Genomic DNA, 22,909 nt, shown 5'->3' on the forward strand with positions numbered 1-22,909 from the left:
TGGGGGAGCTAAGCCAGGTGAAGCATGGAAAAGGTCCCGTGTAAGGAAGGTGTAGCAGACAACACCGACTAGTACCTACTTTAGACTCAGAAAGAGAGAGCGTGTGTGGGAAAGAAAAAGTTCACTAGTTTGATCCGTCTCTACGGACCCTTCCCGGGTGAAAAATGGAATTCGCCGAGGCACTTCAGGTGATGAACGAGTTTTCATCGCTATTGCCCTTTCGGTCCGTTGCTTCTTCCCATAGAGAGACACATCAGACACACATCCAAAAAGGAAAAAAAAAATCAGGTCGTTTGCTTCAGACGGAAAGCATTATAAATCTGCTCCTCCCCGCTTGCCACACACCACACATGTTCGGACTTTACGGTCACAAGTCACAAGGATAGCCAATTTTGGACCGGAAGAGCCTGCCGTCGATATTTTGACTTTCTTTCCCTCGTCACGATCACCCAAGGTTCCCTCGGCCGCCGTCCCTTTGCGCCCAAAAACAGCAGCATTAACAATTAGATCGATCCGAGAGCTCTCCTCCGCCCACCTCCAACGTCAACCACATCCACACATACCACGGTTCCCTGGCTCGTCCGTACCTTGCGGCCCTTTCTCCATAACCTTGTCCACCTTGGCCCAGATTAATCCCTATTTTTCCTCCCACACCCACTCAAAATAGTCCCGCGGAACCTGACTCTTTCCTACGGACCTACGCTATCTTTCTCCACCGTCCCAAACAATCGTCTCGTCAGCATTGGACCGAAGAAAGGCGGCAAATCAGACCCCACCGGAGACAGCTTTTCGATAGCCCATATATCAGCAGCCATGGCTCCCCTCCCTATCTCTGAAGAGCAACTGCTCAACCTTTCATCTCTTCCCAGCTACGACTACACAATGGCTTCTCAGGCACACAACGTTCAGACGCCCGTCACGGGTTCCACCGACGCCTCTGTCCAGGGCGACTACTTCACCTCTATCCAGAGCTCTACAACCACCTCTTCGCGCACATCTGCCGAGATCCAGGATCGCCCCGTTATCACTCCTGGCGGCACCGTTACGACCTCTTCCGCGCTCCAGAGCAAGAACCCCCTGCCGCCCCTCTCCCGCGACTTCCCCAAGCCCGCCGCCGAGATCGACGTCGAGGAGGCTCTTTCCCGCAAGCCTGGCCGTTGGACTGTCAGAGGAGCCATTGCCGTCGAGCGACCCGTCCAGGTCGTCGACGAGGAGAAGGTCAAGGCCCAGCGCCGCAAGGCCCTTGAGGATGCCAAGAGGGAGCTCTTCGCCTCTAGCGAGGCTCTCAAGAACGTTCCGCTCCCGCCGCGCAAGAACAACTTCTAGGCGACGACGAATCACGGTCAAATGGGACAAGATGTCGCTGGCTACAGCGACGGCGACACAACCGAGTTACCGCCGGCGACGATGATTGAATTTCGGTGTTCTTGCATTTTCAGTACACTTCGACACACGGCTTGTTCGGCTCGCGAACGGACTCGCGTCGAGCACCTTGCGCCAGTTGAAGACGATACCCAGGCGTAAAATTGGATTGATGGACGGGCGGACGGAGGAAGCACTAGCAGTCTGCGAGGAAGGCAGAGGCGTCGGACAGCGCAACATCAGGGCAATCAGTAGCGCACAGAGACGAATGTCTTTGCACCTCACCAAACGGCGTTTCATTCGAGCATGAGCAACTTCTTATTTTTCGGGGGGTTCACTTGATGAACATGATTAAAAGGGACGGGAAAAGTGAGAACGTACTGCGTTTTGCGGTAATCTGCCGACTTGTACATACGTGCAAATGAGTCAAATCCTAATACACGGCTTCGGCCAACCTAACCAGTCACCTAATCTCCTTACACTACTATACATGGACGTGGCCTTAGTCAAGACGAGCTGCTAGCGAGAAACCGTACTGGATCATAGCAATGAAGCCAGCCAGGTTGATTAGGGTGGAGATGCCGTGAAGCTTGCCAAAGGACTTGTTGAGAGCCTGCATCTCCTGAGAATGCGGCGCGGCGTCGTAGCTCTTCTTTCCATCCTTCTTCTCTGTGTCCACTAGTCAGTACCACCACCCTTCGGCCAGCCGTAGACGCCGATGCGATGCGGGGGCTGTCATCAGTGCCAAACTCACCTTGGGCATATCTAGCCTTCATGACCGTCACGGTCTTGGGCAGGACGACGGCAAGGTTGACGAGGCCCGTGAGGAACATGGTGGCGATGGGCAGCAGGGCGGTGTAGCGGTTCGACTCCTGGAGGAGGCCGGTGATGCTGCTGGCCTGCTCGCCGAGGAGGCCGCGGCTGCCCGGGTAGGTGAGGGCCATAAGGGCGGGGAGAGCCGTCTGAATGGTGAAGTAGACGGGGAACAGGGCGTTTTGGGCGGTTGCAAAGGCCGGCCGCTCGAGGACGCGGAACATTGTGATGCCGTTTACAAAGGACTTATTTGGCCTGTTAGGGTACTTTGATCCAGGATCCGGATTGTGGTGGCGACTTACATGGAAGAACGTCGTTCCTAGGAGGGCTCCATAGCTATGTTGATAGTATTAGAGTATCGATGAACGACGAATGATGATCTGACTCGATGCACTCTGAGAGAGAACGACTTACGAGATGATGTGGTAGGGACCCGGGGAGAATGCGATGGAGTCTGACATGACGGGCAACGGCGGTCACTGATGCAAGGTGTTTGATAATGGTAGATTACCCGTTTGGAGTGAGGTTGGATGATGAAGAGTGGTTGCATTGATTGAGAGGCTATAGAATGATGCGGTGCCATCTGGAACGAGCCGCTCGTGAGGAGTACAGGGGTCCCGTCGAATGTATGAGGTCACCTCGGCATAGCTCCATTCCTTGCACCAGCGGGTGCAAGCTCGGGGTCCTTAAAGTTCCGTCCTTACCTCGCCTGCTAGTCCAATGCCTCACATACAAAGCTGGGTGTACGGTATTCTCTCACAACTTGACGCTCGATTCGCAAATTCAACTCTCTATACGTTTTTAGGAAGATATACTGAGGTACCTTAGTGACATAGTTGGGATTGCATGAGAAGCTGACAGTCATGAGATGATTGATTCGCCGGGCTGTTTATCGTTATCGCCACGTGACTTCGTGTTGGTGACAGCCAGAATGCAGTTGTAGCGCGCTTCCCCAGTGTATCCAGGTCGCGCCGGAGCCTGGAGCTCAATGGACCTCATCTGCCTAAAGTGAGCTAGGATCTAAGTCAAAGTCTCCGTGCGCCAACGTCCTTCTTAAAGGAAACCTTCATCGCTTGCTCAGAGCTTCTCTTACATGCTGCAAGACCTTGCATTGCATTGCGCTCAATGCCTTGCCTTTAGACCTCTTCGTCCATCCCAAAACCCCAACTTCTTCTAATCATCCTCACAATGGCGGACAAGGAGGCATCAGTCTACATTGTCGACCTCGGGTCCTCCATGGCCGATTGCCACAACGGCCGCACCGAATCTGACCTGGACTGGAGCATGCGGTACGTATGGGACAAGATCTCAACCACAGTCGCCGCCTCGCGGAAAACATGGACCGTCGGCGTCATCGGTCTCAAGACGGATGAGACCCAGAACGCCATGGGGGAAGAAGAGGGATACGGCAACATCTCCGTCTTGCAGGAGCTCGGCCCAATGACTATGACTTCTCTGAGGGAACTCACGGATGCGGTGAAGCCGAGCGAGACGGAGACGGGTGATGCTGTCTCGGCGGTGGTCCTCGCCGTCGATATGATTGAGACGTTTACCAAGAAGCTCAAGTATAAGCGGCGCATCTACCTCATCACCGACGGCACGTCTGTGATTGACGGCGACGATGTCGATTCGATTGCAAAAAAGATCAATCACGACGGAATTGAGCTGATAGTACTGTGAGTTTGTCCAATGCATCAGCGTAGCGTTCGCACTAACACCAAGCAGGGGCGTGGACTTTGACGATGCAGAGTTCGGCTTTAAGGAAGAGGACAAGCCGTCAATCAAGGTCCGGCGTCTTTGCTCATTCTCGCTTCTACAAAACTAACAATACACTTATAGAAAAAGAATGAAGAAATTCTCAAGGATTTTGTCTCCAAATGCGACAATGCCCAATTTGCAACGATTGCAGAGGCCATTGACGAGCTCGACACGCCGCGCCTCAAACCCGTCAAGCCCTACAAGACATACGACGGACCCCTAACCCTCGGTCTGGCTGACCCTCCAGAGGACCTCAAGATTCCACCCACGCCCGCAGTCATCAACGTCGAGCGCTACTTCAAGACCAAGCAAGCCAAGGCCCCAACCGCCTCCACCGTCGTAGTATCGGCCGAACCTGGCCCCTCGCAGCAACTTGAAGGCGGCGACCCCATGGAGGGTGTCGAGTCGACGTCGGCTGGCTTCGCGGCGGTCAAGTCGGCGCGGGCGTACAAGATCAATGACCCGGACGCACCGGGCGGCAAGCGTGACGTTGAGTTCGAGTCCCTCGCCAAAGGGTACCAGTACGGCCGCACGGCGGTCGCGATCAGCGAGTCCGAGTGGAACGTCACCAAGCTCGAAACGGTCAAGACGTTCAGCATCATTGGCTTCATTCCCTGCGAAAAGGTGTAGTACTGAGACGTTTTCTTCCCACTATGCAAATCCCGCCCCTTTTCTTCTCTCTAACAAGAAATCTCACACTGCAGTACGAGCCGTTTCTCAACATGGGCGAGACGTGCGTGACGGTCGCCCGCAAGTTTGACGAAAAGTCGCAGCTCGCCCTGTCCTCCCTCATCCACGCCCTCTACGAGCTCGAGTCCTACGCCGTCGCCCGACTTGTAGTCAAGGAGAAGAAGGACCCCGTCCTCGTTCTCCTAGCCCCGCGCATCGAGCCGGACATGGAGTGCCTCTATGACGTACCCCTCCCCTTTGCGGAGGATGTTCGGGGGTACCAGTTCCCGCCACTCGATAAGGTCATCACCGTCAGCGGGCAGAAGATCACGACAAATCACCGCTTGCTGCCCGGCGATGAGCTCACAGATGCCATGAGCGACTACGTCGATTCTATGGATCTGGGTACTTTTGGTACTGATGACGATGGGTATGATCACTTCACAACATTCAATCTGCATTCCAACCCTCTACTGACGTCCTACAAGAAACCCGTCAGAGTATGCTGCCATAGACGACACGTACAACCCAATTATCCACAGAATCAACCAAGCCATCCGCCAAAGGGCAGTCAACCCGGAAGGCCAGATTGACCCAATTCCTCCCATTCTAGTGCGCTACGCCGCGCCTCCAGAAGAACTAGTCGAGAAATCAAAATCCCAAATCGACGGTCTCATCTCAGCAGCACAAGTGAAGAAAGGTAAAAACCAACCCCTTTGCTTTCCAGCCTCGCCTCCCCTCTCTCCTTTCCTTCCTCATCCCGCTGACATCCACGGTAGTTCCCCCCAAAGCAAAGGGAAAACGCAAATTCGAAGCCGCAAAACCCCTCTCAGGCCTAGACGTCGACGCCCTCCTAGGAACGACGTCCAAATCCGCCTTAAAAAGCCCCAAAATTACCCCCGAAAACGCCATTCCGGACCTCAAGCGCGCCCTCGCCACCGCGGAAGACGAGTCCGAGATCCGCGACGCCGCAAAGCAGATGGCCGCCGTCGTCGCGCAGCTCGTGACGGACAGCTTCGGCGACAACAACTACGCACGCGCGTCCGAGAACCTGAGCGTCCTCCGCCGCGGGCTCGTCGAGCTCGAGGAGCCGGGCGTGTATAATGACTTAATCAGGGACCTGAAGAAGAAGATGCTCTCGGGCGAGCTGGGCGGGGATCGGAGGGAGATGTGGTGGCGGGTGAGGACGTCGAGATTGGGGTTGATTGATCAGGGGACGTCGGAGGTTTCGAATGTCAAGAGCGAAGAGGCTGATGAGGTTCGTTCTATCTCTCTATCATGGTTTGATATTTTCTGAGTGATCCGTTTTACTAACCCCGATTGCAGTTTCTAAAGTCAAAATGAGTGATGAGGTCAAATCACAGCGGGCGTTGGGAAAATCATGATAGTCTACGGCGGATCTCTTGTAAGCCCTGAATGAGCAACGGACGGATTCCCGTGCACGCAATTCCTGTGCATGCCTAACTATCTATCCATCTTCCAAACGTGCTTGTGTGAATGCGTAGAAGGAGAATGCTCCTCTACATGCCGGTCCAAGCAACCTCACTTCGCCTCAACCTTCTCCTTCTCACCTTTCTCCTGGTCTTCGTTAACTCTCTCTCTGACAGCGACGCCAAGCATTGCCTGCATGGTATACGCCGCATCGTTGCCCGCATTGTGGAGATTGCTGTGCTCGACGCCCAGGTCAGTCAGCACCATACCCAAGCTGCGGCCCTGCGACTCGCCGCGCCAGGCCTGGTGCATGTCCTTGGAGTCGAGAGTACGGCTCGCGACGCCGCTGATTCCCCAGAGCTCCACTCCCATCTTGTCCAGGTATCCGAGATCGGCTCCGAGGTCGTGGCCAAGGAGGACGATGGTGCGGGGGCGCTTGTCTTTGTCGGCGGCGTCCTCTTTATTGGCGAAGGAGAGGTCGCTGACAGCGGTGCAGATCTTGTCGGGGAGCTCGCTGAGCTTGGGGTACTCGCTCTTGCTGTGTATGGTCAGTCTTTGATTCTTCTGAGACGGTGATAGTGCATGGCTTACCCAAAGTTGAAGAGCTCAGGACAACCCTTGAGGTATTTGCGGTTGCGGATGTGACGGTATTCGTAGGTCACGAGATGGCGGTTCTTGATAAACGGAACCCAGTTGCGGCCACTCTCGCCAGGGGGAACGCCAACGAGGTCATTGGTGTCCAGGGTCGAGATGCCAATCTCCAATACGGTTCCGTGGTGCTCCTCAGCGACCTCAATGTCGATGCACACAAAGACCACATTCTGCTCCAGCGCATGGGGAACCGGCTTTTCCAGCTCGACCTTCTTGTTCTTCTCATCGACATCGCTAGCCTTGGGCCGAAGACCGAGGTACAGTTGCGCATCGTAGAGGGACTCGGCCCGGTTCAGCGCCTTGTTCTGCTTCTTCTTCTTGCTCTTGGTCTTGATATCCTTGAAGTTGGCGTGCATATTGAGCAGCTTCATGAGCGTCTCCATTCCAAAGACAGTGGCATCGTCACACGCGTCGTCATCCTCGGGAGGCGGAATCGCGTCGTTCAGGGCGAGGTACTCGTTGTGGGAGGCGGAGCGGGCAATGTACTTGGGCCGAATGGTGCAGCTGGAGCCGAACACGAGGTAGAACATCTCGCCTGGCTTACCAGCAGGGATGGTCAGCTTCGTCTGAATCGAGGCATTAACGATGTCCAGGAAGTGCTGGAACTGAATGGTCGGAACGAAGATGTAGGGCGACTGATCCAAGGCCTTGGGGTGGTAGACGTAAAAGCTAGAAAGGAGTCAATTTCTCTCGTATGAAAAAAGCCTCGTTGGCTACTCACAAGTCCCAAGTGTGCTCCTCGGTAATATCATCAAAGAAGGGAGTTGCCTGTATTCGGCGTCAGCTAGGAAATGAGCCAATTTTACCCAGTGCGATCGCTCACCTTCGGTCGATTGGTCTTGCCGATGAAGTTGAGAGGGTATCTCTGGACGACGTCCCAAGAGACGAAGGTCATGTTCTCCGCCGAGAGGTCGCCCGCCTTCATCCCCTTGAACTCGGGAAAGTCTTGCTTCATTAGGGCGTTGAAATCCGCAGGAGCTAACTTCTCAGACTTGGAAGGCTCGAGAGGCGGTCCGATGTAGTGGGGAGTTTTCTTCTCGACTGGCTTGGTGATAGATTTTCCCTGGATTGCTGCTTTCCTGGCTGCAATTTGACGATCGAGAAGGAGAGGGTCCAGAACAATTTCCTCTAGGGTATCTTCCACTTCTTGAGAAGTGCCTTCCTCGAAGAAGATTTCGTCGCCAAAGGCTCCGAACAGACGCTCAAGCTGCTCAGCTTGGGTGACGGCCATTGTGGAGTGAGCGTGCGGAAAGTGTAGAGAATACTAGAGTGTGTGAATGCGCAAGGTGAGTGGAAGATGGAATTTCGAAAGACAAAACAAAGTGTCTGAATCGGCCAAAAAGAAGCCGTTTGCTTTAATTGAGTACGTATGAGTGAGACCTTATGGATGTGTAGTTGACTGGTGATGGTTGGCCTAACGAAGCTGAGTTGAACTTGGTAGAAGTAGAAGGGAAGATCTCTGAGTACGGACGTCCTTTAAAAGGTAGAAGGCTTGTGGATCAAAGAGAAAGAGAAAGGGGCAGTTAGATAAGGTGCCTTCCCTACCGGTACTTCAAGAGGTGAAATACTCAGCTAGACGATGGAACAACCAAGATGAGTAGAATAGTGAGGCGGAATGCGCGATAATACTGATGAATCCAGCCTTAGGAGATTGTGAATACTGCAAAGAGAGCAAACTGAGGTGGATCATGGAGATCACAGTGACAAAGCTCTCTCAAAAGTACATTGCCAGACTTATTCAAGTCCTGTCGCTATGAACGCGAACATGTAAATTCTTTCATGCCCTCAGTAGCTTACGTTAGCGGCGGCAGCTACTTAACAAGATTCCGAGTCTTATAGAATAGTGCGATTCAGAATGATGATAACTTTGATGGTATTCAATCAAGATGTACAGCCTGCTTTAACGGGTATTAAGGGGAAAGAGGAGTCTTTGAAGTCCCTTTGCTGCTACAGTATACATCTTTGACAAGTCGTAAGTAGTTGGTAATTGAGGAAAATCTAAAGTACAGCACCGATATTCTGGAGACAGACGCTTCCAGAAAGCACTTGAGAGCAGCAACAGCTCCATTTCTCTAGCATTGTTCTCAGCTAGGGAATGAGTGAGATGAGCAGACTTCGCGGACAGATCCGAGAACGTAAATTGAGTCTAGTTACAGCGAACAAGTAGGCTGCAAGAGGAAACAAAGCTTCAATAACATCTTAGGCAGGCTGGACAAGTTGAAGCACCCTTGGGGGGACGCTTCCAAACTTTTCCGCACAAGTATGTAAGTCGAAACCCGAGCGTTTGCGAGGTCAAAAGCTTCAGTCATCAAGCTGTAAGATAGGGAGCTTGAAGTGGTGGGAATAGCTAACGGCAAACGGATGAAAACATCCCAATTGTCTGGCTTCGGCTACTGATGTATGCATTAATACAATCAAGGTCGAAAATTGCTTCGCAACTGGATCAGACTGAAGTTATCCAAACACTTCTTACACAACAGCCGCGGCCCAACAAACCGATCTCAGCATCAGATAACTCATCGTATTAACGCAAGCAGCAGCCTAATGTCCAAACTTTCCCCAGTGAAAGCATTCTCATACACAACCAGACTAAGGTAAACAGCCCGAATCAGTCCACTCTACCTTAGGTTGGCTGGGGGCGTCTCCACACAACGCACAGGTACTGAGCATCAACGCCCACCAGCTTGCTTTCCCTTCCAACCTGTTCCTATGCTTCAAAAGGCGCTCATTCATATGTAGAGCACAGAATGAAGGCAGATTCGATGGTTTAAGAAGGTAGATGGGAGAGAAGAGAGACGAGAGGGTCTCATGCCATTAAACATGTTGTTACAACAGGCCCCGATACCCAAAGACCAGACCATCCCAGCCCAGTCATACGCGAACCCCCTCTTTTTTAGAACCCCTCTGAGGAGATCCATGTCGTCGCCCATAAAACGCCACCGCTATGAAGAACGACCAATCTATTATTACAAAACCATGCAGTCACCCGGATTCGGAGTTGAGTAGGCAAGGGCGGGGCCCATCCGTCCGTCCGTTGGTCCCGTGGTATCTTGTTTTGTGTTCGTATGTTTTTTTCGTGCTTGTTGTTACATTTCCAGATTTCCAGATGCCGAGATGATTACGGCTAGTGTCAAGACGTCGTCTTCTCGAGCAGTTCCTTGGCCTCGTTGACCTTGGTTGCGAGGTACGGGCTACCGCCGCGATCGGGGTGGTTCAGGAGCATCAGGGTGCGGTGCTGCTTGCGGATCTTGTCACGAGTGACGCCGCTCTCCCTAAGAACGCATCATGTTAGATGTTGTTTCTTTCCGATATTTCCAGGTTGACATCGTCTTCCCAGGTATTTCGCCAGGTTACCGTGCTTCGGGGGATTTCGTCGACTCACTGGAGGGAGAGAATGAGGCATGCCTCCTTCTTGTTCATCTTGGGCTCGAAGCCGCCCTTGTAGAAAGCCTTGCCCATCGCGCCGACGCCGCCGCGTGATCGGCGCCATGCGACCAGACCAGCTCGGCCCTGTAGGAACACTTTTGTTAGTCGTGGTCCATCTTGAATGCGCTTTGTTTCTATCGTACCAAGAAAGCTGCGACGGCAGCGCCGCCTCCGATAGCAAGAACAGAAGCCATGACCGCTAAAGTTTTCTTTCGTGTTTCGTCGATACGTCGTCGGAAGGTGGTGGATGACTGCGGAAAAAAGCGGATGGGGTATCGCGAAGAAGGTCTTCGGAGTCGGAGGAGAGCTTTTTTTTTGGGCTGCAGTCGCCGCCGCTCACAAAGCAAGCCGCGATGCGCCGGTCTTGGTCCGTGCTGAGCCGCTTTTCGGAAGACCTGTTGGACCGTTCCGACAGGTTCAGTTGAATGGAAGCTTCGTTTGCATTATGTCAGCAGACCCCTGGGTTCCACCGATCCCGCTGCAATCTTATCGCAGCAAAAAACCAACTCAGTTCCCCCCCGCCCCACCACAATCGATAAGCGGTGCCTCGGAGCGGCAGAAGAAAAATTTCTAAAAAACTTTTGGAGGTCGAGGTCTCGATCACCGCCTTCTGAACCCTCCCCGTGTGTGTGTTTGGAAGAGTCGTCGAAACCAACACCAACAACCCAACGACCGTGTGACTACTAACGTGATACCCGTGAAGGTATCAACGCCGTCACAATGAGGTATGCTCTTATTTATTTACCCATTGTCATACAAGTCAACCATTGACCCATGGTTTACTCTTCACTTCATTCGTATTTGCAAGATTTCTAACTTCATGATGCTTTTAGAATCGAGACATGCTACTTTTGCAGTCGCCCTGCCTACCCCAGCAAGGGCATCACCTTTGTCCGCAATGACTCCAAGGTGTTCCGCTTCTGCCGCAGCAAGTGCCACAAGAACGTACGTCTCTAAATCATCTTCAACGACTCTTGCGAAGAACCCATTCCCCCCTTCTCCACGACCAATGGACTAACCGCCCCTTGGCACCACAGTTCAAGATGAAGCGCAACCCCCGCAAGCTCAAGTGGACAAAGGCCTACCGCGCCTCGGCGCACAAGGAGATGACGGTCGACAGCACCCTCCAGTTCGGCGCGCGGCGCAACGTCCCCGTCCGCTACGACCGCGACCTCGTCGCCAAGACGCTCAAGGCCATGGAGCGCGTCTCCGAGATCCGCTCCCGCCGCGAGCGCGTCTTCTACAAGAAGCGCATGCAAGGCAAGCGCGAGCGCGAGATCGCCGCCGCGCGCAAGCTCGTCGCCGAGAACGAGCACCTGCTGCCCCGCATGCGCGGCTCCGAGAAGAAGAGGCTCGCCGCCGAGGGCGCCACCGAGGAGGAGATTGCCGCGCTCGAGGCCGAGGGACGCCTGGCCAAGAGCAAGGCCGGCAAGGTGTTTGGTCGCGAGAAGATCCGCCAGCGGGTCACTGTCGACGGCGACGTTGTCGAGGAGCGCGAGGGCGGCGTCATGCAGGAGGACGACGGCGAGTGGGACGACGAGGATGCGGAGGAGGACGACGATGACGAGGATGGCGATGTCGATATGGAGGATTGAGCGTGACGACGACGACGATGAGGGACGTTTTTGTCACGTCTTCTTTTTTTACGAACCGACCGAAAGGAGGAGGGTGATCCCCCATCCCATCGAGGGATAGGAGAAGATGGAGAAAAAAAAGCCAACCACCCGGATGAGGAGAAAGAAAGACAAAATGCTAATCGAATCGAAGAACGGGCCTCTCTCTTCTCTCCGCTCTCCTTCAGCAGAGACAAGAGTTGGCTTTGGGGGGCTTTGTTTTTATACACGGGCGTTCAGGGATACAAAAGGGCTATTTAGCATCGACGGCGTTTGGTGGCTCTGAGAAGGAATACCACAAAAAGTTATTCAAGGTCCAGATTGGTTCAGATCGGTTCCTCCGTCATCTCAGCCGCCACCTTCCCTCCCGTCTTGTGGATGCGATGCCGTATCCTCTCAGCCTGTGTTGTCTGGTATAGCCATCCGGATGTACTCCACGATCTCGAGGCTACTCGACACTGTCTAGAGTGAATAGCGGCATGCTAACAGAATTGCGTGCCATCACATTGTCGCATCCCCCTTTCTCAGAACAAAGGAGTAAGCGAAATAGACATGGCGAATCCAAGCTTACAAGCTGTCAAATCTCCTACATGCTCTCAAGAATTGCAAGTGAAATCGCCCAAGACGAGCGTCGCGGGTATCAATGCTTCTCAAATGTTGTACAAACGAAACCACCCTAACTCCATATATCCCGCAATCCCATCACCGGCAACGTACACACCGCTTGGGGGATGCCATGCCCTTCAAGCACCCTCTTCCTCCTTCTTGGTAGTATGGTGAAAAGCCTTGGGCGGCATGGGCAAACCGGCCTCGACGTCCTCGATAATCTTCTTCTCGAGCGCCTCCTTGCGCTTCACCTCCTCCTCCTCGCTCGCCTCGGCGCCAGGCACAACGCCTCCCGTATAGTTGCCGGCGCCGCCGCGGCCAGAAGCACCCCTCGCCGCCGATCGCGCAATGCTGGCATTCACGGCCGCCTGTGTCTTGCTCGCGAGCTCCTCTTGCTGCTTGGTGCCGGGGAGAGAAGTCGGGTCCACGTAGTTGCCCGATCCTCCTCGTCCCGCGCGCACGTAGCCGGTCGAGGTCGGTGATGTCGAGGAAGCGGCGACGTCGGTCGACTTTTGTGCCTCAATGTCCTGTTTGCCGTGGATCATTTTGGGTAAGCTACGAATTGCTCTTGAAGGACAGACCGTCTCGCGTGTTACCTCTGGCTTGGCCTTTTCAGCATCGTCCACGTCCTTCTTTGAGAAGAAGTTCCCTGAGCCTCCCCTCCCTACTTTACGGAATACATCGGACATGGTCGTTGCGACGGGGGATCCTCGAGCTTGGTGCTGCGGGCGAAATGGGACTACGATGCGACTGGGTCTGGCGGGATACTACAGAAAGTTCGGAGCAATCTGGGAAACGACTACCGCAAAAGAAGGGATACGAAACAGTCGAAAATGTGTAATGAACAAGATAAAAATGCGGTACAGAGATCCAAAAAATGCTGCCTGGTATCTCTGGGCAAATGGTTCAACAAGAAAAAGTGACGTTCAGTTTTGGTGTAATTGGCAATCCCTATCGGCTAGCCACTTGCATAGTGTGGCGCCGCGGGGTTAATCAAACGCTGCGTGGGATGGGCCACTTTATCAAGTGTACGCAGTCGGGCTTCCGAGAGACGGGAAATCATTCCAGTTTATCGACAACAGACATTCCTGAACACAGGGTTGCTGAGCGCCGGTTGCCCCGAGTCTTCAGGGAATAGCTTTTATGTTTCTCGTATGGCTCCCTTTATGGCAGTATATTTCCCCCTCGGGACAATACGCGTGCGGCTCAACAAGGCCAAAGACAGCTCACGCAACGCAGCACTCGCTTGTCGATCGCTGCATCCGGACATGAAATGCCATTCATTGTTCCTGGATCTTCCATGTGCTGCTGTCAAGGGATAATTCTGCTCGGCTTCGGACAGGTTGAGCGAGAGATCGACAGGTACGTCGGCCAGGATACATGACTTCGTTAAGTCTTCAACAATAGCAGTGCCTTGCAAAGATCTCTTTGGCGCATTTTCATCGTCGGGACTGAGAGAAGTGCTCTGCGAGATCCCAAGCTGTCAGCTATTCCCGAAAGGTGGCTGCTGCGAGACTTTCCCATTGCAGCTCTCGCGATGAGCTCTACCACCTTAGCCAGCCCAAGGGTCCAACCCCCCCCCCCCCCCCCCCCCCCCCCCCCCCCCTCCCCCGGGGCGGCGCCCGCACGGGGGGGCGCAAAACAACGCCCCCCCCCCCCCCCCCCACCTCCCCCCCCCCCCCCCCCCCCCACGGCCCCCACCCCCCCCCCCCCCCCCTCTCTCCAGTCTCTTTGTGTGAAGGGGGAGCGGAACGCACGGGAGTGGTAGCACCAAAAACCTTCTCCCGATCCCCGATGAACCTTCCCTACGGTTCGGCGCTTCTCTATTAATACATAAAGAAAAAGAGGTCCAACATAAGTGAATAGCATCATCCCACGTGGAATGCCTTTGCTGACGCAGGTACGCTGGAAATCGGACTGGTAAAAGCAAAACCACGAACGCTTTGCCTGGGGATGCCGTGGGCGTCTCTCACACGTCTTTCCAATGATAGGTGAAGAGGCCCCCATTTCTATCTCAGAGAAAGATACATGACAGTACGAAAGTGTACCTGTGTGGTATCCACTCTCGTAGACAGGGTTTTTGATAGCGACACGCATCCGACGGAGACTGGAGGGGGTGATGTGCAGCTGCGGCAAGAGGGGCGAGTTGGCCAGACGCGTTGATCAACCTAGTCCGTTTGTGAAAGTGGCATCCACAGGTGTCTCCGCTGTTCTTCTGTTCTCGTCGTGACAGCGCGCGGGGATGACAACGTAGCAGATACCATGCTGGACCGTTTCCGAGAGGAGCTGAGGTGATAAATCCCAGGCATCCGTATCTTGGTGGAAAGATAGGAAAAAAGACGAATTCCCATACTCACGTAAGACAGTAAGACGGGGCGCAGCGCAACTCTGTCCTTTTTTTTTTCTTTTTTTCTTAACGCTCAGTCCTATGACCCGTGGGAACAGGCATCTGCTTGTTCCGTGTCTCGACTCTCTCTCAAGGCGCGAGGTCGGCCGCGAAGCTGTCACCTCACCTGGTAAACCTTATCTCCCTCGCGTGCAGGGCTGCGCCTTTACAGAGAGTCCGCCGGCACAACCGTTTTGTGAAATTGTGCGGCCGGCGACGATCGGCGGGGGTTGTTGCCTCGATGGGAGAGCTTTTATGCATGGAGAAACCAGCTTCGGGATGGCATGGCACTGCTCAGAGAGTGAGGGGTGCAGCTGCAATGGAACAGGGCAGGACCCTGGCACACTTGTCTCGACTGCCCTACTGCCGTGCTGCTGAAGTTTTGGGAGCAATCGACGATTTGGCCCGGTGGCTCCCTTTCAACCCGCTCGATGTGCTAGGACAGCCCTGTAACAGTGAGAGGCCGAAGTGTGATAAAGTTGGCGATCGACAACACGTTGACAGTTTCGCGGTGGAGTTGCCATTGGGGTGTTGCCCTTAGTGTGCTTTTGTTTTGCGCAAACCAGCTTCAGAGTCTGAAAAAAAATACGGAGTAGTCGGAGTGTGCGCCGATGCGCTTGAATACTATGATTTGTCGAGGGACAATGTTGGGAGAATGCTTAGTCGTACCTGGTCGTCTTGTGGGAACCCTTTGTCGATCACAGATCATGGGTATAGGGCACGACGAGCTGATGCCAACGTGGTTCTTGCGTTAATCAGACGCAGATGAAGTCGACCTCGAAATGCGACCTTGAACAATTGCCCTCTTCAGTCGGCGGCCAACAAGGCATCCCCGTACTGTGTCTGTTGTAGAATATGGAGATCATGCCTACTCAGTCTATGTAGAGACCATTTTGCATGTGTTACACAGCATTGCTAGCTGTCGTCGATAATTGGTTGGGCCGTTGAACAATGTTTCTTCCATCTCGATTTCTCTCAGCGCAACGACAACACCGCTAGCGCTTCCGAGAGCCTTGCTAGAGGCAAGCTTGCGCCTGTTGCTTCTGAGAGTTGATTTCTAAAGTAATTTGGCACCGGCCAAAGCCAGCTTTCGGTGACGTCCATTTCAAGATAGTCGAGTCTCACTAGTTGTGCTTTCTAATCTCCTAGACACTGGTTGCAGTTCCTTTGGTTCAGTTAGCCACCTCCAATGGTAGCGGGCGTGGATACCGGTGAAGGGGTTGAGACTGTCAAAGAATCAAGATGTGAAGCATAGGCGGGAGGCTGGCCTAAAGACGTCAAGCCTGCTGGCGTTACGGGAGATCCCAGAGTCCCAAGTCGATGCCACAAGGACAGTTTTGTGATATCTTTTTCCTGAGACAAGAGCGGCTCGTCGACGCTGGGGAAACACCGGAGACATAGGTACCAACGGCAGAAACCGAGGAGATATTTTGCATGCGTTCAAAGCGTCACTTTCGGTGACTGAAACTCTGGTCACCCAGGCCTGGACTTGAACCGCTGCGCCCAGTGACGCACTAGCTGCATAGTGAACTTAGGTAATGCCTATGAAGGCGAGGTTGGCTGTATCCAAGATTCGGGCAGAGCGTGCGTGTGTCTTTCTCGCGTGCGGTGTGGCTTGGCCATCTCCGGACATTGGCGAGTAGATTGATGTTGGAGGATATCTCTGCTGACGATCTTGGGACTGCGTTACCAATGCCTAGCCCAGGCTGAGCGATGGCATCCAGGAAACAATAGTGTCAAGTGGCAAAAGCATCCCATTCTGATTCTGGCCGGTCAGAGGCAAGAGTAGGCAGCATAAGCGACGGTCTGCGTCGGGGAGCGCAATAATGACGGGGTGGACGACGTTCCGCCAGAGGCACGAGAATCCACCCGACTTGCCCAGAGCAGAAGCCCGCATGGCGCCCGATGGAGGAGGGGAGGGGGCCAGCTGACCGTCCCGAATGGCAATGGCGGCCCCCTAGCACGGCGTGAGGGAGACGGAGACGAGACCGGACCCAGGACTGACCGTCTGACCGATATCCTGGCCAACAGCTGGACTCTATCAGACTCCAGCGGATTGCCGGTCAGCGGAAGTTCTGGAGAGCAAGAGTGCTGTTAAGAGACGGCCGACGGCGAAGGGGTGAACTGCTGTTTCCGTACTAAGGACAGTGTAGTAGGCCGGGCCGGAAAGGAAAGCTGTTTGATCGGGTTCGCGTTGCTCCAATGCCGCCTCAGTCAACTTCAGGCCAGGCAGACCGACCGTCTCAGCGAACAAGTCCTGTGATTAGTGGTCACTAGGAGGGGCCTGTATCTGGTCAGAAGGTGGTGGAGGAGGTGAGCTGGTGGTGGGGAAGCCCCAGGCGTGTGGTTGTGATGTCCGGCTCTGGCGCGGATGATTGGGAGGACGTTTCGCTGGGGTGTCTGGTTAGTGTGGAGCAAGATGAAAGAGGATGAGAAAGACAAGGAGTGCGAGAGGGGGAAGGGAGGAGTGGGCAAGGGATGGGGGTGGTGTTATCGTCAACTTACTGTGTGTGGTAAAGTACGGTAGACCGTAGTGGTGGTGGTGGACTGGTGGTGGCTCTCCATCGTCGCAACCCGTTGATGGTTGTAGCACGTCTCCAAACCGGACACGAGAGCTTGAACGGCACACGGTGTAGGGCTTTGTTTGTCCGATGTTCTGCCTGTCGTTTCCCATCTGCTTTGGCCGTGGCCCTTTACGTACCTACTTCTACGGATTGAAGCCGCAGCTGTTGCCCCTGAGTTGACAAAGAATTGAACTCATGTTTGGTCCGCGCTCGAGCAAACTACGTCACTGATTGAGATACGGGTGGATTGGGGCTTCCCCAGGAACGTGACTGACCAGGGCACTGTCCCCACTGTGTATTTGTCACGGAATTGTGCAGACAGTCAGACAGTGTGCGACGAATTAGCACTGTCCAAGGAGTATATGGAGACACGTACCTTGCCTTGCCCGGGGATTGGATGGCGCTTACCTAAGGTACCGCTTGCCGGGCCTGCACTGTGTACCTGCGTTGTTTCCCAGCACCAACATGAGGGGCCTTCGTACCTGCCTCGCACCCAACGACTTGTCAACCCAACAACGCCGTCGAAGAGCTGTCTTCTGCTTGGCTTCCGTGTGATCAACGATCAGCAGAACCGTCCATCGGGGATTTTCTTTATTTTGGATTCTTCATCATTTCTTTTCCCGTATCTGTTGTATCTGTACTTGCTAATACTCGAGGTTCCTTGCTCCTCGCATTCTCTGAGCCGACTACCGGTAGCCATGCAGATCCAATCAAGAAACAACAGGTTTACGATAACGTCGCCTTTTTCGAAGAAAGAAGAACACGAAACAACGATTGTGAAGGACAGAGTACTCGAACCAAAGTGCCAAATCAAAGCCAAGGCACACAGGTCGGCAATTGTAGAAACACTAGGAGGCATCCACCCGAGTTTCAATAAGACATCTTTCCCATGCCTTTTTGCGCAATGCCTACTCCGTACCTTGCCTCCTTGCTTCTTCCCACTTTTGCAGCTTACCATAGACACTCACTACCTACGGAGTATCATGTACTAAGGTTCTCGCGCAGTGCTTCCCAAGCTTGGGTTTCTGCCGTTGACAACCCCCTCACTGTCTCGCTCATTCGACCAACGCACAGCGCATTGCGCACAGCTCATACAGCTCACAACCTTGAAGCTCGCACAACACAACTTTGGCATGACCTGGCATAGGAGCAATGCAAAGCTACTGCCTTCTCCCCCGCGTGCGAACTTCCGTTCCTGATCCGATGGAAACCACCTTCTCCAGTTAAACGAGACCAGACGCGGCCAATGCTCTCTCTCTCTCCGCCCTATGCCCCAACGCCCCAACCTGATGCTCACTGCTCCAGCCTCCAGCTCTATGTCCCGGGAGCAGTCGCCTGTCCTCCCGCCTATGGAGCCACCACGTTAGGGGAGCAGAGCCGTCGTGGGGTGCGACCCAACGCTGAACCTGGCAGTCCGCCGAAACATGCCACTTGCGGTCGATAGGCCTCTCGCTTCCGACCAAGACACGACATTCTTTGCAACTCATTGGAGCCTGCCTGTTGTCTCAATCATTCCACATCGTTACCTCGCGAACAGAAGACCCCAAGAAGGAGAGAAGCAGAAAAAATAAAAAAAGATTTGGCGGTCACCAGACTAGCAAGGTCCCGACAAGTCTTCAGACGACTGCGAAGTATCCGTACGGGATCAAGGGAACCAGACAATCAGAGAAATAATTAGGCACTCGAGCCAAACTAAGCCACCCTGGTCTAGCTAGGGACCAAGGCACGAGTCCACCTGTGTTGGTGTACGGGCGAGGCGTTTACCAACAAAGGCCGCGTTTCTTTGAGCGTCTCTCTTGTTGGCTTAGTCGTTTGGCATAGATCCTAGGGCAGAATTACTCCCATATCACACACACATCCACCGTATATCGTCATATCCGCGCTTATTTCAAGGATCCGGATCATCCAAGTTCAGAGAGCATCGTGAACAACCGACGAGCGGCGGCGACATCTGCGAGCACTACGAGAGTCGAGAATAAAAGTGCCATACATAAAATTGCCATTTACGATGTGCAACTCAAGCACGCTATCGGCCCTGGCCATCAATGGGTCTGGGCTCTGGGACGAAGGACGAGGGTTATGGGTTACTGGGATGGATCCATGGGCTCCGTTCACCCCTCCCCCAGTGACCTTTCCCCGCCGCACCGGCGCCTTACGGACACGTCCATCGCTCGGGAGGCCGACCATCGCTCGCCCATTGCCAAAGGACGACCACGGGCCATGCTCTATGCTCCTTGTTCCTGGCGCCCGTCCGCTGCGCTCACGGTCATGTCCACTTGCACCTCCCACCACCTGAGAGGTACATGCCAGCGTGCCTTGGCCCGGTTGCACACTGTGGGACACGGGGAAAGGGGACAAGAAAGGAGTGGAGGTGGAAAGATACCTACAGCAGAGACGGCGATGTAGAGAGAAAGAAGGAGAGAGACGCGGAGAGAGAGAGAGAGGGCCAGCCAGTCAGTCCCCTTCCCTCGTCCATGAACCCAGCCGCGCACCTCACCCTCACTTCCAACGCCCAAGTCTACACCCCCGTTCTCTCTCAGCACACACCCAGCCCCACCCATCCTCTCTTCTTTCTCTCTCTCTCCTCTGCCGCTTTCTCCTTCTTTCCCGCCCAGCGTCGTCGCTCTCTACGAGTTCAAGGTGTGAGGGGGAGTGTCGTGAGTGAGTCTGGTCCTCCTGCTGCGGTACGGTCTTCTACCCCTCCCCTCCCTCCTCCTTCTGGCTCCTTCATCCTAGCGACCTGGTGGTGCAATACGACCAATGAAGGCTGATGCTCGTCCCCGACCAGCGCTTCTCTTCCATTTCTTTCTGGCAACTTGTTGGAAAGGGCCGTCTGGACTGTTTCGCCCATTGCTGGACTTTTTGGGTCCTCTCCCAAACGTACTGTCTCGAGCCCACAACTTTTTCTCTCTCACTTCAGCTACATACACCTCGATTCAAAGCACAGCATTCAAGCGGAAGGGTAAAGAGAGAGAAAAAGAGTTGAATCCGGCCTGGACCTCGACAGCCCTGTTGATCATCAGTCGACTAACCCCAAGGCATCCTGACCGTTCAACACCACCACCACCACACTCACCACATGCTGTCGGCTGGTCCAGCTCGGAGCTACTAGGTACACCCGCCCACAGACACACCCCTGCCCAATTGCTGCTCCTCCCCAAAATAATATTATTTCTCGCCCGGAGGCTTGTCTTTGCGACTCACTTTCTACCTGCCCATCTGCCTACCACCTTCGAACAACAACACACGATACCGCCGCGTCTACGAATCACTTCACTTTCACAATACTCCAGCCAGGGACAAAGTGTTCGACACTCGTTGTCGAACCTGTTTAGCATCGGTAGTTGGCAATGGCCTCTTCAAAGGTATGCCCGGAACCGGGATTCCAACCCATGCCCTGCCCTGCTTAGCTCGCTCCCGACACGCATCTCAACCCAGTCTTGCTGATCACTTCGTCCTCGTTCAGGAAATGCAGCAGACCACAAGGCCATTGAACCAACACCGTCCCTCTCTATCAACTGCTTCCTCTTCCGGGCTTACCACACGACAATCCCACTCTCGCACCAACTCCCATTCCATCCTCAGCGGCGCTCTCAATGCCAACCACCGTGTGACTCGCCGCAAGTCCATGACAAACACCGCCGCAAACGCGGCGGCCATGGCAGCGGCAATCAAGGAAGTGGGCGGCGACAAAGTCACGCCCATTGCCGTCAGCTCTCGTAGGAACACTGCCTCAAAGAGTGCTGCAGCCCGCGTCGCCATCATCGGGAGTCTTCCCTCGCCCCCAGCGAGTCTGCCGACGCACAAATTCCACTTGGATGGAAAGACAGAGATCCACGAGAGCGCCATTGAGGATGACCCAGTCATCGGGTCAGCCGACGAAGGCGATGATAATGCTCAAAAGGCTCGTATTCGTCGCGCCAGCGATGGTCAGCCTCTCGTAAAGGAGGGCAGGAAGTTCAACCGCATCGAGCTCAAGTGCGAGACGTGCGGAAAGGGATACAAGCACAGCAGTTGCCTGACCAAGCATTTGTTCGTTTCCCTTCCCCAATTCCCTCATTCCGTCCCAAATATTGTCGCGTGGGTTTCGAGACTTGCATGCCGCGTTTCCAACATCAGGACTAGTCGAGCAGTTCGTTGACTCATTTCTGATCAGGTGGGAACACACTCCCGAATGGTCTCTGACATCCAAGCTGCTTATTTCCAAGCATCAGCAAGTCCAGCTCCTTGAGGCTGCCTCTGTCTTGTTGACCATGAACCACAAGGAAGAGGGTGATGCGGCGACGCCCCCGGATTCCGCCAAGGATTTCCCTAGTGACCAAGAAGAGTCGACTTCTCCCGCTGCTTCTGGATATTCAGACGAGCGACACAGCTCTGCCGATACCACCCCACCTCCTCAATTGGAGGGATTCTCGTCGTCGGATCGTTCGTTCGCGAAGCGGTACGGGTCCGCAAGTGGATTTGGTCGTTCATACCAGTCTGCGCCGTCCATCAACCCTCTCGTGACAGGCAGCATGCCACGTGGAACAGGATTTTCTTCACACTTTCGTCAAACCAGCCAGGACCAACGACCGCCGTCGTCAGGAAGAAATGCCACCGGACAAGAAGATCAGGATCTGGCAGCGGCTGTGGAGCTTCTTAGTTGCAGCTTCAACAGCAACAACGGAAGAACAGTGCAGCTTCCAGCGGACGCTCCTCCTGTGCCCCCGCTACCGGCGCAATATCTCGACCAGGCGGCATCTTTCTCGAGTGCTGGGTTCAGCGCAGGTTTCAGTGCCGGATTCCTCAACAGCTTCCCTAGCAGGCAGCCAGAGAGCTTCACACGAGGCGAGGTCCGCGGCTCGGATGTCAAGATGGAAGACAGCGACAGCGTGATGGACGATGATGACTTTGACCGCCGATCTCGATCTCGAAGCGACGAAGATGACGACGGCGTCTTCGGACGTATGGAGGAATAGCGAAACTCCGTTCCACGATTGATGCCGACGATATCTGAGGAGATGAGTACATAACGAAGAGGCAAAGTGAGGGAAGGATGTGTTTGTTTTGTACCACCATATACTAAACCCTGTAAATGAGGTGGTTCTGTCTCCGCCGCCGATCTCTCAGCACCAAGGAGTGGAGGGCCCGGTCTTGCATCATGATCTGGCCCAGCAAGGCAGGTCGATAGGATGGGATCGAGATTGCAACTCCACGAGGTTAAAGTGAGAGACGGAGAGGGCGTCGAGCGAATGCCCAAAGCTGTCACGCTGATGGTTCTGACGAGACAAACGAGTGCGATGCCCCAAGATTGGCCGCGACGCTCAGTGTTCGGTATGGAACCAGCATAACGAAATGAAATGAAAAAGATAAAAAGTTCAAAAAGAGCCTGGTTGATATTCGCCGGTGGTGACCTGTGTGACCTCTTGTCTGGATGAACAAGAGGACTACTGATCGCGACAAGGTACTTGGGCTTGGAGCGTGGCTAATGTTTACCAACGATGATGGCTGAAGTGACGAGGCAAGCTGGATGGTGGTTGGTGTGTTGGAACGCCAGCAGCAACCTTAACCAGGCACACCCGGAGCTTTGCTCCCGAAAGGCGAAGATTTGCATGTGAGCTCATCAAGCTTTGAAGATCACACAGACAAGA

The 22,909-nt window shown here is 54.2% G+C and overlaps 9 protein-coding genes across 9 annotated transcripts; 4 read left to right on the top strand and 5 right to left on the bottom strand.

Moving 5' to 3' along the window:
* Positions 1 to 813: 813 nt before the first annotated feature.
* CLUP02_03896 (uncharacterized protein) lies at positions 814 to 1,326 on the top strand (the record flags this gene model as incomplete). Its single annotated transcript, XM_049282913.1, has 1 exon — positions 814 to 1,326. The coding sequence occupies one exon, from the start codon at positions 814 to 816 to the stop codon at positions 1,324 to 1,326; it is 513 nt and encodes a 170-aa protein (XP_049140056.1).
* Positions 1,327 to 1,367: 41 nt separating this feature from the next.
* CLUP02_03897 (uncharacterized protein) lies at positions 1,368 to 1,662 on the bottom strand (the record flags this gene model as incomplete). Its single annotated transcript, XM_049282914.1, has 2 exons — positions 1,368 to 1,426; positions 1,479 to 1,662. 2 exons carry the CDS (start codon positions 1,660 to 1,662, stop codon positions 1,368 to 1,370), a joined length of 243 nt encoding a protein of 80 aa, XP_049140057.1.
* Positions 1,663 to 1,864: 202 nt separating this feature from the next.
* CLUP02_03898 (uncharacterized protein) lies at positions 1,865 to 2,636 on the bottom strand (the record flags this gene model as incomplete). Its single annotated transcript, XM_049282915.1, has 3 exons — positions 1,865 to 2,031; positions 2,117 to 2,511; positions 2,590 to 2,636. 3 exons carry the CDS (start codon positions 2,634 to 2,636, stop codon positions 1,865 to 1,867), a joined length of 609 nt encoding a protein of 202 aa, XP_049140058.1.
* Positions 2,637 to 3,363: 727 nt separating this feature from the next.
* Positions 3,364 to 5,946, top strand: CLUP02_03899 (Ku70/Ku80 N-terminal alpha/beta domain-containing protein; the record flags this gene model as incomplete). Its single annotated transcript, XM_049282916.1, has 7 exons — positions 3,364 to 3,851; positions 3,901 to 3,961; positions 4,015 to 4,557; positions 4,638 to 5,032; positions 5,091 to 5,302; positions 5,382 to 5,860; positions 5,929 to 5,946. 7 exons carry the CDS (start codon positions 3,364 to 3,366, stop codon positions 5,944 to 5,946), a joined length of 2,196 nt encoding a protein of 731 aa, XP_049140059.1.
* Positions 5,947 to 6,062: 116 nt separating this feature from the next.
* CLUP02_03900 (QDE-2-interacting protein) lies at positions 6,063 to 7,915 on the bottom strand (the record flags this gene model as incomplete). The annotated part of the gene is made up of 5 exons (XM_049282917.1): positions 6,063 to 6,090; positions 6,149 to 6,571; positions 6,625 to 7,353; positions 7,406 to 7,452; positions 7,508 to 7,915. The coding sequence occupies 5 exons, from the start codon at positions 7,913 to 7,915 to the stop codon at positions 6,063 to 6,065; spliced, it is 1,635 nt and encodes a 544-aa protein (XP_049140060.1).
* A 321-nt stretch (positions 7,916 to 8,236) lies between these two features.
* CLUP02_03901 (DnaJ domain-containing protein) lies at positions 8,237 to 10,304 on the bottom strand (the record flags this gene model as incomplete). Its single annotated transcript, XM_049282918.1, has 9 exons — positions 8,237 to 8,360; positions 8,697 to 8,772; positions 8,846 to 9,012; positions 9,342 to 9,391; positions 9,429 to 9,588; positions 9,671 to 9,733; positions 9,822 to 9,956; positions 10,067 to 10,194; positions 10,254 to 10,304. 9 exons carry the CDS (start codon positions 10,302 to 10,304, stop codon positions 8,237 to 8,239), a joined length of 954 nt encoding a protein of 317 aa, XP_049140061.1.
* Positions 10,305 to 10,830: 526 nt separating this feature from the next.
* On the top strand, positions 10,831 to 11,705 carry CLUP02_03902 (ribosomal protein L24e; the record flags this gene model as incomplete). The annotated part of the gene is made up of 3 exons (XM_049282919.1): positions 10,831 to 10,835; positions 10,944 to 11,055; positions 11,148 to 11,705. 3 exons carry the CDS (start codon positions 10,831 to 10,833, stop codon positions 11,703 to 11,705), a joined length of 675 nt encoding a protein of 224 aa, XP_049140062.1.
* Positions 11,706 to 12,466: 761 nt separating this feature from the next.
* CLUP02_03903 (uncharacterized protein) lies at positions 12,467 to 18,138 on the bottom strand (the record flags this gene model as incomplete). Its single annotated transcript, XM_049282920.1, has 28 exons — positions 12,467 to 13,096; positions 13,155 to 13,222; positions 13,296 to 13,329; positions 13,414 to 13,467; positions 13,522 to 13,794; positions 14,087 to 14,134; positions 14,207 to 14,338; positions 14,378 to 14,436; positions 14,498 to 14,681; positions 14,886 to 15,005; positions 15,062 to 15,151; positions 15,305 to 15,460; positions 15,512 to 15,552; positions 15,622 to 15,749; positions 15,790 to 15,835; positions 15,900 to 16,093; positions 16,168 to 16,176; positions 16,231 to 16,421; positions 16,445 to 16,672; positions 16,729 to 16,790; positions 16,855 to 16,957; positions 16,990 to 17,106; positions 17,221 to 17,371; positions 17,427 to 17,450; positions 17,508 to 17,570; positions 17,688 to 17,721; positions 17,789 to 17,823; positions 17,921 to 18,138. 28 exons carry the CDS (start codon positions 18,136 to 18,138, stop codon positions 12,467 to 12,469), a joined length of 3,492 nt encoding a protein of 1,163 aa, XP_049140063.1.
* A 1,901-nt stretch (positions 18,139 to 20,039) lies between these two features.
* On the top strand, positions 20,040 to 22,237 carry CLUP02_03904 (tat pathway signal sequence; the record flags this gene model as incomplete). The annotated part of the gene is made up of 3 exons (XM_049282921.1): positions 20,040 to 20,644; positions 20,718 to 21,311; positions 21,436 to 22,237. 3 exons carry the CDS (start codon positions 20,040 to 20,042, stop codon positions 22,235 to 22,237), a joined length of 2,001 nt encoding a protein of 666 aa, XP_049140064.1.
* Between the last annotated feature and the right edge of the window lie 672 nt (positions 22,238 to 22,909).

The sequence above is a fragment of the Colletotrichum lupini genome, chromosome 2 (genome assembly GCF_023278565.1).
Source record: "Colletotrichum lupini chromosome 2, complete sequence".
Lineage (NCBI taxonomy): Eukaryota > Fungi > Ascomycota > Sordariomycetes > Glomerellales > Glomerellaceae > Colletotrichum > Colletotrichum lupini.